The sequence below is a fragment of the Rattus rattus genome, chromosome 1 (assembly GCF_011064425.1).
Source record: "Rattus rattus isolate New Zealand chromosome 1, Rrattus_CSIRO_v1, whole genome shotgun sequence".
NCBI classification, from domain to species: domain Eukaryota; kingdom Metazoa; phylum Chordata; class Mammalia; order Rodentia; family Muridae; genus Rattus; species Rattus rattus.
Window position 1 is genome coordinate 21,658,181 of NC_046154.1, and position 14,723 is coordinate 21,672,903.

The 14,723-nt window shown below is 40.2% G+C and overlaps 1 protein-coding gene across 4 annotated transcripts in view; it reads left to right on the forward strand.

Moving 5' to 3' along the window:
* Kdm1a (lysine demethylase 1A) overlaps positions 1–14,723 on the forward strand; it is a 54,677-nt gene that overhangs the window by 26,163 nt on the left and 13,791 nt on the right. For all 4 annotated transcript variants that reach the window (XM_032895983.1, XM_032895989.1, XM_032895966.1 and 1 more), the window contains 6 exons: positions 2,243–2,376; positions 5,304–5,382; positions 6,257–6,349; positions 7,066–7,172; positions 8,879–8,960; positions 11,291–11,385. In XM_032895983.1, coding sequence (XP_032751874.1) covers positions 2,243–2,376; positions 5,304–5,382; positions 6,257–6,349; positions 7,066–7,172; positions 8,879–8,960; positions 11,291–11,385 — 590 coding nt within the window. The remainder of the gene's footprint in view (positions 1–2,242; positions 2,377–5,303; positions 5,383–6,256; positions 6,350–7,065; positions 7,173–8,878; positions 8,961–11,290; positions 11,386–14,723) is intronic.

Here is a 14,723-nt window from a genome sequence, read left to right on the forward strand (position 1 = left end):
TGCCCAAAGTGAGCCAAGTGTCTGAGGTTTTTGTTTGCTTTTTCCTTAAGAACACTTGCATCTTGGAACCAGATGTCATATGAAATTTTGGGGGGAATTTTTTCTATATTTTTTTTCTTGCTGTCATTGAAAAATAATCTGTTGTAGTAGAAGTCTTTTAAGGCAGGGTGTAGTATGGAATTAGCTAGGAAAGAACTTTATCTTTGGCAAGCCAAAGAAGAATTCTATTAAACGTTATGTTGGGTTTACAGTGGGGTTTTGTCATATAGCCCAGGTTGGCCTTAAATGCATGATTCTCCTGCCTCAGCCTCTGGAGTGCTGGTGTTAATGACTGCACCCCATGGCCAGCTGAGAAATGGAGGTTAATGCAGATTTAGCAGTGATCCTTGTTTTCATGTTAATAGGAAACACATGAACTATAACTATAACCTATTAAGGATTCGGCCTAGGCACTAAACAGTAATGAGTAGGTAACTTCATTATAAAGACCAGATATTTTAGAGTTTGATTTTTGTTTTTTGTTCATTTGTTTTGGTTTGGGGTAAAGGACAAGGACATCAAAGCTGTATAATTCTAGAAAATTTCTGTCCCTGCTAGCACCTCCTCCTCCACCACTTCCTCCTCAAAGAATATCACATGCCACCAGCAACAGTCTAGCTCTTCTTTTTATCCCTTAAGGCATATTTAATTGACAGTCTCTGATTTTAGATTATCGTTAAATTAGGATCGATTGTTGATTTTATTTAGTAATGTGGAACACAGGGTTTTTGCCCTTAGATCTAGTGGTGGATGGTGCTTCTCTCTGAGAATAGCTATTTAAAAATGTGTGGCCTCTGTCAGCACTGGGCAGTTTTACTTGGCCTTTTTGTTAACAGCTAATTTCTCTAAGTGGTGACTGTTATTTGAGTGTCTGTGGAAACATCCCTTAGAGTAGCTACAGTCTTCAAGTTCAATTTCTACCTGCTGTGTTCTTTACTTCTAGTCTTTACTAAACCCTTCTAACACTGCTTCTAACTTCTTGTTTTATGACCTTTTAATATTACATATAGGAACTCTTGTCTTGCTTTGTTACTTACTCTCATACTTTTTGATACCGAATTCAGAAAGTCCAAAATTGTACTTTTTCTTGTCTCTTTCCTGTTTCCAGAGTGGAAGTGTGCTAGGGACTGGCTCCTAGGTTGGGGGAGCTGAGCACACACACTCTACTCTCCCTGAGCTGCACCCCGGCCTGGCTGGCTGTCCACATGCTGCTGCAGCATTAAATATTTGAGTTATAACGCAAGCATGTACCCAACTTCCCAAAATCCTTTACAAACATGAGCTTATCTACTAGCTTATAAAATATTTTAGAGCCAATTTAAATAATTTTCAGAATAAGTCACTTTATTTGTAGTATATGTATACACTCATACAGTCTGGGTAGCAGCAATTCTAGTATGTAGTGAAGTATTTCTAATGTTGCTGACAGAAATAAAGTAAATTCTTGGCCTTCTTCTGACTTAACCATTACAATCTTCTTGACTTCTCTGCCCCCTTGCCTTGCCAACACTAGGTAGTGAGGACTAATACATTCTGCCTGCTATTGATAAGATTGTGTGACTTTTCTGTTTTTGAGTTTTCAACCTTTAATGTTCCATTTCATGCTACAATCACAAATGAAGGCTCGTGATTACATTTTTACTCCTGGCCTCTGTTAGTGTATTTTCCTTTGTTTTCTTCTCTAAATTTTATTGTATGCTCTCTATGATATTCATTTTAATTATAATATAATTTCAGTCTTACCTGATTGGTAGATGAAAATATTCTAACTGGCTTGTTGTAACATAATACTTCATTAATAAACTTTAAGATGTTAAGCTTGGGGCTAGAGAGATGGCTCAGCGGTTAAGAGCACTGACTGCTCTTCTAGGGGTCCTGAGTTCATATCTCAGCAACCACATGGTGGCTCACAACCATCTGTAATGGGATCTGATACCCTCTTCTGGTGTGTCTGAAGACAGATACAGTGTACTTATATATAATAAATAAATAAATCTTTATTTAAAAAAAGATGTTAAGCTTGAAATGGCACCTGAAATTTTAACTTTTGAGGCAAAATAAAAAAAAAAAACTTTAGGCAGTATCTAGTCTGTGAATTAGGCAAAGCTTTATAGCTCTTTTCAGCCAGAGAAGGATTTGAGGTTTCATCATCGTGTCTCTACCCATTTGCACTGTTCTAGTGGTCCTTTGCTTCCTTTGCTAGGTGTGGAGGGTGCAGCTTTCCAAAGCAGACTTCCCCATGACCGAATGACCTCTCAGGAAGCAGCGTGTTTCCCAGACATCATCAGTGGGCCTCAGCAGACACAGAAGGTTTTTCTGTTCATCAGGAACCGCACAGTAAGTGTCTATGCTTCCTTTTTTCAGTTGGATTTTGAAAAGTGCCTATGAATTTTATCAGGAATATGGAAAACAAATAGAAGGGCAGAAAAATTTAAATTGTAATATATTTATTCCATATGTAACTATTGCCAGAGATAAATTGTCTTTTCCTTTAAGTATTTAAGGTTTATTTTTATTGTTTTTGTGCATGCGTGCTTATATGAGTACTTGCATGTGAATACACAGGTGTCTCTGGAAACCAAAGGTGTCAGATGTCCCAGAGCAGGGGCTATAGGCAGTTGTGAGCCATCCAGTGGCTACTGAAGCTGATGTGTATAAAGTTTTCTTTCTTTTCTCTTCCTTTTTTCTTTTTTTTTTTTCTTTTTTTTTTTTCTTTTTTTTTTTTTGGATATCTTTTATTTACATTTCAAATGTTATTCCTTTTCCTGGTTTCCCATTCATCACCCCCTATACCTCCTCCCCTTCTTCTATAAGGGTGTTCCCCCACCCAACTAACCACCCCTTCCCACCTCCCTGCCCTGACATTCCCCTACACTGGAGGGGGCAGGCCAAGCCTTGGCAGGACCAAGGGCTTCTCCCTCTCCCCTTCCTCCTGCTTCTGTGAAGATGCTCACTCCCACTTCAGCACTCTTAAAGTTTCATTTTGTGTGCATGCATTTTTAGGATTCTTCTCATACCTCATAAATACATTAGGGATGGGAAGAAATACTGAGATTGGCTGCTTACATGTTAGACAAGTGTTGGAACACTGAGCCATACTGCAGGCATACCCCAGAGGATATAAATCACTTTAAGCAGTCACTGCCTTTTCCTCAAAGCTGGACCTGAGTCAGACTGTGCTGACACACACTTTCCATCCTAGCACCAGGGAGGCAGAGGCAGGCAGATCTCTGTGAGTTAAGGTCAGCCTGGTCTACAAATTGAGTTCAGAACAATCAGGGTTACTCTATCTCAGAAAAACAAACAGGCAAGACAGACAAGCACAAACCAAGGCTGCACCCCTAACCCGGTTTTGTTACCTGGTTTACCTTCTTCCTCTAGATTTAATGATTGATGTCTTTATAATATTTCTTTTGATAGTTGGACCATAATTTAATTAACTTAAACTTCCCTTTTGACTTTGTTGTAATTAAACTCTGACTTGTTTTAATGTGTTCTCATTTTGTGTCTGGAATATCCTTACTATATGCATGGTTCCTAGTGTTTGTAAATAGAATCTCAATTTGTAAAAATCAAAACAGTATACATATTTTAATACCCAAAGAGAAGACTCACTTGAATAGTGATTATATGGGGAGTTTTAGCATTTGATACAGATTATCCACCAGAAAGACGGAACTGTTGAACTCTCATTGTCTTGCCCTGGTTTGTGTTATTAGATCGTGCTGTGCTGCTCTAAGTAAACCCACCCTATTTTATTTCTTAGGCTACTGTTGCTGACTCCTTTTTTTTTATTTTTTATTTTTTAGTCCATTATATGCTATTTTCATTTCTTTTCTTTTAAATGTCTTTTGCCAAAAATTCTTTAGCTATCAGGCATAGTAGCCTTGCCTTTAACTCAGCAGTCAGGGGGGCAGTCATTTGATAGGCATTTTTGCTTCTTACTTAAATTTGAGTGACGTTTTTATATAATGATTTCAGTTTATTGTGCTTCATTTTCTGTTACCAATGTCAAGATTTGGTGAAGGATTTGACCGCGTTAATGTTGGAGTTTCTGGGTAGTGATGGCTTTCTTCTGCGGTGGCTGCGTCTGCTCCCTGATTCCAGTTAGGTCTTTTGCCTTGTGGCTTGAGAGCAGTTGGAATAAAACCGTGACTGAGTTTTATTTACTAGGATAGAAAGAAAAAGAAACTGTGAGAAGGTTGAAGAACCTGAGCCATGTATGTGGGAGAAACTGCATTCTCTTCTGATTGTAGCTCTCTGGAAAGTGGAGTAGCTCTAGTCATGTCCTTCGTGACCGACCTACGTGTAGCTAAGCAGTCAGCTCCCTGGTTAGAACTTCATCTGCAAAACAGAGCTTGTTACATTTTTTAGGAAAACTTTTAAAATGATGGTATTTATCCTGCTTTGTATTTTATAAGTGTGCGGTGTGTGTGTGTGTGTGTGTGTGTGTGTGTGTGTGTGTGTGTGTGTGTGTGTTTTAAAGAGAATTTCTGTTAAAATTCATGTTGAAAATCGTCGACTATGTTGTAATCTTTTCATTCTTTATCTGCAGGCTTTGAAATTATTTACTGGCCCTTTCCTTTCTTAAATTAAACATATTACTTTCTTGGCTTCAGTAATACAGTATTTTCTGATTTTTTTTTCCCCTGTATCTCTGCACTGTAGTCCAATGCTTTCCAACTCAGTGTTATGTGAGGTCGTCCTCCATTGTTTTCCTCTTGTGTACACTCTTCATCACAGTGCAGATCTCACCTCCTGTATGCTTCCTATCCAGTGTTTTCTCTTGGTTGTGTCAGAACTAGAATCATTGTGTGTGTGTGTTCTGACTCACCCCATCCATGTGTGTGTTCTCACTCACCCCATTTACCAACTCATTTACTTGTTCAACCTAAAGCCGAGGGGCTCTCATTGACACTCTTCAGCCCCTGTAACCTGCACGGTTATAACAATGTGACTATTTGGTTGTTGTTTTTAAATCTGTTCAGTATCTGGAGTTATATAGCCCCAGGTTTAAACCCTAGCCATTCCTTGCTGCTTATTTAGACATTTTCCTCCTTTTTAGGTCAAATAGCCTCCAACTCCAATAACTCATTGGTGTAGTTTTCATTAAGTAATAGCTTCCTTGTCTGTGTTACAACCCTTGCTGTGTATAACAATAAAAAATTCATAGCTGAAGTCTTAAATTTAAGAGATGATTTCACAACTGGTCAGGTGACATGTTTCTGTGGGTGTGTAATACAACTAATGTCATTTAAATACAGTTGCAGTTATGGTTGGACAACCCAAAGATTCAGCTGACATTTGAAGCTACGCTCCAGCAGTTAGAAGCACCTTATAACAGTGAGTACTGTGTCTGGGGAGAAGTTCCCTTGGGAGCCTGTGGCTTCTGTTGGCATTTTATTTCACCTTGTCTGCAGAAATGACTTTATAAAGTTGGAGTTTTGTTTGTTTTCTTGATCTGTAAATTGTATTGATGCATGCATTTAAGAGATTTCTAAATGTTTTCCCTGATATATTGTCTCATTGATCTATGGAATACTTTAGTATTAGATTATCTAATTATCTGGTTTTCTTTCTGTTTACCACCAACAGTTGGAAAAGTTTTTGCTAAAATATATGAACCATTGTTCATACCTTGCAAAGGTTTGCTCTCCATTATCTGTGATGTAATAACTTTTAAAAAGATTTGTTTATGTATTTGAGTATTTTGTCTACATATATGTCTGCACACCAGAAGATGGCATCAGATTCCATTATGGGCACTTGTGAGCCACCATGTGAGTGCTAGGTATTGAACCTGGGAACCCTTGGAAGAGCAGCCAGTGCTCTTAACTGCTAAGCCATTTCTCTAGTCCATAATATCTTTAAAATGCCAATTTAGCCAGGTATGAGCACATACTCATGACCTCAGCATTCTGGGGTGGAAGCAGGAGGATTATTAGTTCAAGGTCAGCCTTGGATACGTAGCAAGTGTGAAGCCAGCCTCAACTTCATGAAACTGCCTCCAAATAGCAGTCTCTCCCCAGCCCTCCACCTCCCCATTTGTTGAACCTTTGTTCTGTGTTACAGCCCGATAGTTCTTTGTTGGCTAAAGGCATCACATGTCCAAAGTGCCATGAGTTGTGTGTGGATGACTTCACAGTAGAGAGAAGAGTTAGAATAGCTTTTAGTCTGACCTGGTGGGAATATGACGATGTTTTAATGTGCTCTACAGGTGACACTGTACTTGTCCACCGAGTCCATAGTTACTTAGAGCGCCACGGTCTTATCAACTTCGGCATCTACAAGAGGATAAAACCTTTACCAAGTAAGCACTTTCCTGCCAAATGAATTAAGTGGTTTATAGTAATACTTTTAGGCCTGTCTTTAGTATTGTGTTGTTGGTGACCTTTTACTTAATGTTTCCATTAGTGAAAATATTCTCAAGAGTATAAGTCAAATGTAAAATGAATGAATGAATGTACATCTCTTTGAATTTTCTGTTTGAGAAGGTTTTAGGAAAAGAATAATTTCAAGTTTTTAAAAATCTGAATCATAGAACTCTTAGAGATGGGAGAAGTAAGTTATGCAGGCAGCAGGGTTTGAGGCTTTCCGCTGTGTCTCCTTTGCTTTCTAAGTGTTTGCCCTTTTCATGCTGTTTGAACAGTGTCTGCCAGGATCTAAGAGACAAAGATATTCTGGAAAAAATTTAATATTTTCAGAAAGGAATACTAACTTAAACAGTAGTAAAACTGAAAGAATGGCTCACATTGGTACAGTTTTGAAGGCCTTCCTGAGAGGTAGGCTACAAAACTTCAAATTACTAGTCTGACTCAAACTTGTACATTGAGTTACAGGCTTACAGCATTGAATTAATTTCTATAAGTCTCTGACATTTGTAATTTCCACAGTCTCCACAGTTTGAAAGTAACTGAATTGTTTAAGACATTACATAAAAAAGCCAAAAGTTTTTGTGAGAGGGGGAAAAATATACAAACTCAGATTTACAAACTGCTATAATTTTTGCTTTCTTTTTCCTTTCAGTTAAAAAGACAGGAAAGGTGATTATTATAGGCTCAGGTGTTTCTGGCTTGGCAGCAGCTCGACAACTACAGAGTTTTGGGATGGATGTCACACTTCTGGAAGCCAGGGTAAGAGTTCTATTTGGGGATTAGAGGCCTGACCTAATGGAAACCTGGTAAGGAATTAACCTGTTATAGATTAGAGAATTGGAGAATTTGTGCTTACCCAGGCTAGGTTCTATAGTATAATTGAATATTTTTGGATAAGGTTGGGTAAGGTTTGGGTAAGGTTGGTGTTGTAGCTTTTATTTATATTATGAGTATTTGGTGCTGGGAATCAAGCCCAAGAGCCTTACACATAGTAGTTAAATGCTCTACCATTGATCTATATTTTTGCTAAATTATTTTTGACAATAGATCTTTAGAAAGTGATTAGTGAATATGGAGTTCATAAAGGATAATTGGGTGGATAATTTCAGATAATTTTTTACCATTAGCACTCTTTGTCTCTGTGTTTTTCTCTGCTTTAAGGTTTATAATTGTATGTTTTATGCATATATCTGGGTGTGAATATATGCACATGTGTGTGCAGGTTCCCAGAAGAGGGCATCAGCTCTCTTGAGCTGGATTACAGTTGGTTGTGAGTCACTCTGTGGTTGCTGGGAATTGAACTCAGGACCTCTGGAAGAGCAGTCAGTGCTCTTAACCACTGAGCCATCTCTCCAGCCAGAAACCTTACTTCTTCATAACCTAAACATTTCAAAATTTTATAAAATCTTTAAAATATCATGTATAGTTCATTCAAAACTGCTTTTATGAAGTTTTAATTTTTTTAAAATAATTTAAACAGAGCATGGGGGAATAAGAATGGTTTTCTTGATCGGCTGCTGCTTCTGTCTGTCCTCTCTGTACTGTGTGTTAAGAGTGACAGCAGGTCATTTTGACCCTTCCTACATTGACTATAACTCGTAAGGTTTGTTCTGCAATTTTTGTCGTGTATCTCAAGTTTACAGGGTGCTTTGATATTTTCCATGATTTTATCTTGAGGAAGGTTTTTCTATCCCCAAAACCTTAGACGCAAGCCTGGACCTTTTTAGGACTAAAAGCTATGGTTACCAGTTTGTTTTCAGTAGACCTAGTTGGTTCCTGGGCATCAGGAACATTTGTCAGAGAAGTTATCTGCCAAACGATGCAGTTACAACAGCTAACGAATGTGTCTGTGGTTCAGGCTGCTTGGACTTCTGTGAGATCATCAGTTTAACACTAGCCAGGGCAACTTGATAAAATACCCATCCCCCATTACAAGTGACTGCAGTAATTAAAGTGTAAGCATCAAATCACAGTGGTAGAACGTTGTGTTTAGCATTAGGGTTTTTTTTTTTTTTTTTTAATATTTATTTTCTATCTGCATGTACACCTGCGTGCCCAAAGAGGGCATGAGAAGTCATTACAGATGGTTGTGAGCTACCATACAGCTGCTGGGAGTTGAACTCAGGACCCCTGGAGAGCAGCTGAAGCTCTTGCCGCTGAGCCATCTCTCCAGCCCAGGGTTAGAGTTTCAAGCATGTATTTTCTGAGTGAGCCTTGTGCATCCTGTGCACTTAGAGTAGCTGAGCATCAGGTTTAGCCTTCCGGCTCTCACACGGTTTCATCATATCACTTCTGAATTTATGCTTATTGCAATCTTTCCTTCAGGTTATCATTGGTGTGTGTTTTGTGTACATAGTATTAACTTGAAACAATATTTTTATATTATGAAAGATTGAATCCTGGTGTGGTTAGTTATGCTTAAAACAGGCTAAATGACTTTGAGCATTTGTTTGTAAAAAAAACAGGATCGTGTAGGTGGACGGGTCGCTACATTTCGAAAAGGAAACTATGTAGCTGATCTTGGAGCCATGGTAGTAACAGGTCTTGGTAAGTAGTTTAATTTGATACTATAATATACAATCTAAAATGAGAAAGATGGAGCTTACATTTAAAGCAGTAGTTAATTTTATAATATACTAATTAGGGACTCGCCATAGACAGAGAGTCATAGTGACACACCACACACAGTGAGTCATAGGGTCACACCACACACAGTGAGTCATAGGGTCATACCACACACAGTGAGTCATAGGGTCACACCACACACAGTGAGTCATAGGGTCACACCACACACAGTGAGTCATAGGGTCACACCACACACAGTGAGTCATAGGGTCACACCACACACCGTGAGTCATAGTGACACACCACACACAGTCATAGGGTCAAACCACACACAGTCATAGGGACACACCACACACAGTGAGTCATAAGGTCACACCACACACAGTGTCATAGGGTCACACCACACACAGTGAGTCAAGGTCACACCACACACAGTGAGTCATAGGGTCACACCACACACAGTGAGTCATAGGGTCACACCACACACAGTGAGTCATAGGGTCACACCACACACAGTGAGTCATAGTGACACACCACACACAGTCATAGTGACACACCACACACAGACAGTGAGTCATAGTGACACACCACACACAGTGAGTCATAGTGACACACCACACACAGACAGTGAGTCATAGTGTCACACCACACACAGACAGTGAGTCATAGTGTCACACCACACACAGACAGTGAGTCATAGTGACACACCACACACAGACAGTGAGTCATAGTGTCACACCACAGACAGACAGTGAGTCATAGTGAGAGAAGTCTCCTTTCCTCATAGTTGTAGTAATAGGCCAAAGGGGCAATAATTTATAACCTTCTTGTTAATAGTCTTGGGTAGTTCAGATCACATGGCAAGAAACAGTATATGAGTGTCTTTTATGTTATGTTTCACCCTTCTAAGGCTAATAAGAGTCAATCAAGTTTATTATCTATCATATCACCTCCAAAGAATTTACCTTTTGAATACCAGAATAGGAGGACTAAGTGGGAATTCTCACAGTGGGAACTAAACTCCAGCCTGAGTTTGTTGTAGTTGTTTTGGTTGTGAGTTTGTTTGTTTGTTTTATTTTAACGAGACGGGTTTCTCTGTAGCTCTGGAAGTCCTGGAACTCAATCTGTAGATTAGGCTGTCCTGGAACTCAAAGAGATCCAATTGCTTCTGTCCCCCATCCCCCAAGTGCTAGGATTAAAGGTGTGTGCCACCATGACTTGGCCCAACTTGAATTTTGAAGGTGCAAAGTATATTCACCTCATAGCAGGTCCTTATCTCTTATTAGTAGGAAGTACATTGCCAAGTATCCTTTCTGAAGGCGGAAAAATGTGAATTGTACAAGTTTTTTGACACTGGGGCATTTTTTTCTAGTTCAAAGAAATTATCCTAAGGAAACAGATTAGTGAATGATGCTAAGTTTGGATCATTTCCAACATAACATTGTTTCTAATGGCACAGGGTTAGAAACCACATGAGAAGATTAAATTACTATATGTGGGATATGTATGTCCACTAAGAATTATAGCTTCACAGCATAACATGTTTGCAATGTATTGCTGAATTAAAAATGTCACAGAATAGGTTATCTTTTTATATGAAGCCTGTCACTCTGTACATCTAAATCATAGAAAGCTCTGTATTAAAACATTAACTTAAAGAATTATGAGTAATATATAACTTTTCCCCCCTGGTTTTTCCAGACAGGGTTTCTCTGTGTAGTCCTGGCTCTCCTAGAACTCACTTTATAGACTAGGTTGATCTCAAACCCAGAGATCCACCTGCCTCTGTATCCCAAATGCTGAGATATTTTTTCCCCCCCTGGAGCTGGGGACCAAACCCAGGGCCTTGCGCTTGTTAGGCAAGCGCTCTACCACTGAGCTAAATCCCCAACCCTCCAAATGCTGAGATTAAAGGTGCCTGGCTTATTTAATATTTTTATGTTGGTCTAACATGTTTTTTTTTCCCCCTGTGAGCTTTAAATTAGAAGGTATAGTTCGCACCCTAGATTTTCAGCTGTTTTATTCATTCTTTTGGCAATGCTGCAGGGATCCAATTCAGTGCCTTGAAAGTGGGAGATAGGCTCTAGTACTGAGTTCTGTCCACAGCCCTGGCTTATTCTACAGATGTCTCATTACATAGCCTGGCTGGCCTTGAGCACTCCATCTTCCCTCCTCTTGTCTTGAAAGGGCTGCAGCACTGGGTGTAGGCCACCAGGGCTGAATTTAGCATGTTTTTATTTTGAGTAAAGAAAATTTGACTTTGAAGCTTTTCTTTTCAATGGTAGGCTGAATTTGTTTGAGTTTTTTTCTAGGAGGAAATCCCATGGCTGTCGTCAGCAAACAAGTAAATATGGAACTGGCTAAGATCAAGCAAAAATGCCCACTTTATGAAGCCAATGGACAAGCTGTAAGTTGACAAACAGAGCTTTTCAAAATTTCTTTGGGTCAATTGGGAATAATTCTAGGGGATGTATTAATTACCAAGCATGACATGAATATACAGACTGAGAAACAATTGACATTTTTCTGGCTGTTTCTTAACTCTGCCTTATATAGGAAGGGATGATGGTGTCTGCAAATTTACGTGTTTGCTTGGGCGTTTTGTCTCTAGGTATTGACTGAAGGCTGACCACACAGTTAATTAGTCCGAGCCACTTTTTTCAGTAGACCTACGCCATTGAACCTGAGTCTTCATATTTCTGTGCTGTCTGTCCCTCCATCCTGTGCTTTAGCCCTGTGTGCTCTGTCACTTCGCTGTGTGTGTAGATGGGGCTCTGACAGGCTAGGAAACAGCCAAACAGTGATACTTACCTAGAGATGGAGTAACTTAGTGTGGTCAGAGGCTTAGGAGCTTCTTGTCCTTGGTGTGAGAGTTGCACAGACATGGTGATTGGTCTGAGATGTGAGTGGGTGAGCCTTGGTCAGACAGGTTTAGGGTACCCCGGCAGTCCTGATTTTGCAGGTGTGAGTAAAATTCAGGAAGTTTGCATTTAGCAGGAATTTGACCAACTGCCCTGTCAGGATGAGAAGCCACTCTCTGAGAATGTAAACATGGTTAACTTTGTATTTTGAGGAAGAAAGTTTGCTATGTATATTATATGTCATAGCTTAGCTGCTGTTACCACAAGTGGTTTTGCACAGTGATGATCTCAGGTGACATCTGTGTTTACTCCTGCCTGTCTGTGGGTTTTATGGGCTTCAGATCAGAAAGAGGGGCTGATATTCAGGAAATGCTTTGGGGTTATATCCACCAGAATGTGCAGCTTTCATTCCAGGGCTTGTTTGTGGGAGGCATCTAACGGATTGAGAGAGAAGGGATAGAAAGGTGTTAACTCAAGCACAAGGCCCTGGGTTCGGGTCCCAGCTCAGGGGGGGGAAGAAAGGTGTTAACTTAGTAATAATTTGACAAAAGTCAATAAAAATACAAAGTAGCAGCACAGTTCTCTGCTACAATCTAGTGGTATTTATATGGAAATAACCCCCTCCAGTTTTCATTATGGACATTTTTAAGAAATAGAAAAGTAGGAAGAGTATTATAATGTACTCCCATTTTCCCAATTTTTTTCATTTGTCCTGTTTGTTCTTCGAGGAGAGAGTGCCTAAAATAACTGTCACCCAGAAGTGTTGCAGTTGCTAATTAACATCTACTCACACCAACCTGGCAGTGGCTGCAACCCAGATTCGAAGCTACCTGCCCCCAGTGTTCCCAGGTCTATCAGCAAATCAGCCTGAGGCCCATTTGCCAAGGGGTAGAGCCAATTGCTGCAGAAGAGGCGGGCATGAAGGAGTGTGGAAGTGACTGATGGGATAGGGTGAAAGGGGGAGGAAACACCTTGGTGAGGTGCTGTTTTGGACTTCAGCCTGTGGTGCTGAGGAAGGTGACTAGAAGGCTCAGAGGGAAAGGATGAGCTCTCCTGGTGAGGCAAGAAGACAAGCTACAGTGCAGGGCAAGCAAGGCCTACAGTGGAGGCCCTGGGAGCAGAGCTTGGAACTGGGGAAATGACAGGATGAGATAGGTCTTTGAGGTCAGCAGCAGGAAAGAGCCTGCGTGGGTGTGGGAAATGAGCAAGTCAGCAAGTAAAGAGATACCAGAGAAGTATGTTCAGTGTTAGGTACGCTCTTTGTCTATGACCGACTCCTGAGCCTGCTACCTGAGCCCTCCAAGGACTGAGACACTGTAACCAAGCACAGCGTAGCTGGTAAAATACACTTTTATTTTTGTGTTTGCTGTGTCGGGGATGGGATCCAGGACTTCAGGCTTCTAGGCAATTGCTCTATCGGTGATCCTCCTTAGTGGTGTTTTTGTTTGTTTGTTTGTTTGTTTGTTTGTTTTTTGGGGGGTTTTGATATTTCTGTGAAACATCTTTTAAAAACACATGTTTTAAAGTAATATATCCACTAGCATGTTCTCCTGAAGCATAGTCACCAATCTCCTGTCAGTGTGGGATATGATTAAGACAGCTTGCATAAGAACATTGGCATTTGCTGGTGGCCATACTATAGAAACTTGTATATTATGTTCTGGCTTGAGCTCCCTATCTGAGGACTAGCCCTTTGGGGACAGAGTCAGTAGTTTGAATGAGGGATATGTTTTTTTTCTTCTCTGTCCCCTTTTTTTAGATTTAATTATTTTATGTATTTGGTGTTTTGCCTACATGTAAGTCTGTCCATAACATGTGCCTACTGCCCATGGAGGACAGAAGAGGGTTTTGGTACTGGAATTATAGATGGCTGTGAAATACCGTGTGGGTGCTGGGTGTTGAACCTGGGTCTTCCGCAAAGGCAGCACGTGCTCTTCACTGCTGAGCCATCTCTCCAGCCTATAGTATTTTCCCCTAAGTTCACTTATTTGTATCTGGTGCTGTAGTCAAGCAATGGTTGTTCAGGCATTGTAGTTTTGGAATGAATTCTTTGTAGCTTTGAGTTCTTCTTGCCTTTTGCATAACTCTATGTCAGAAGCCACATTAATAAGCTTCTCCATCTCTGATGGCATGGCTCGCAGAACTGTTGACTGTAGACTAGTTTTTCACTTAGGGCACAGGTACAGAGACCCTTGTTTGCCTGTGTTTATAATTACAGACGATGCAGAAATATGAGAAGCTGCGTAGGTCAGTAATCTCATTTTGCAGAATGGAAAACTTTATCTCCCATGTATTTCCCTAAAGCCACTGTGGTCAGCACTTACGGATCAGTCTGTTTCCTGGTGCTAGCTCAGGTTCTCATTTTGTTCTGTTACACCTGCCTGAGTTTTCAGGAAGACGGGTGGGGCGGGGTGAGTGATCGATTGCCTGTGTGACTGCTGAGTCTCCTTCACAGAGCTTTGAAATAGTTCCATGGAGTATGATGCCTTTAATTCCAACACTTGGGACACAGAGGCAGGTGGATTTCTGTGAGTTTGAAGCCAGCTTGGTCTGTATAGCAAGTTCCAGGACAGACAAGGCTACATAATAGAGAGCCCCTGTTTCAAAATAAAACAAAAAACTAAAACAGTTTCCCTTAGAGCCAGCAAGGCCCACCTAGAGTAGAAATTACTCAGCCATTAAGATTTCTTAGTGTTTAAAAAATGCAATTCTATGTTCTTTATGTATAACCTTAGTCAAAATTTACCCAGTACAGTGCCACAGTCCTGTAATTCCAGCTACTTAGGAGGCTGAAGCAAGAAGATCATAATAACCCAGTTTCAAAACAAATAAATGGTAACAACAAACACCACCTATTACATCTTTTCCTATTGCAAGAATGGCC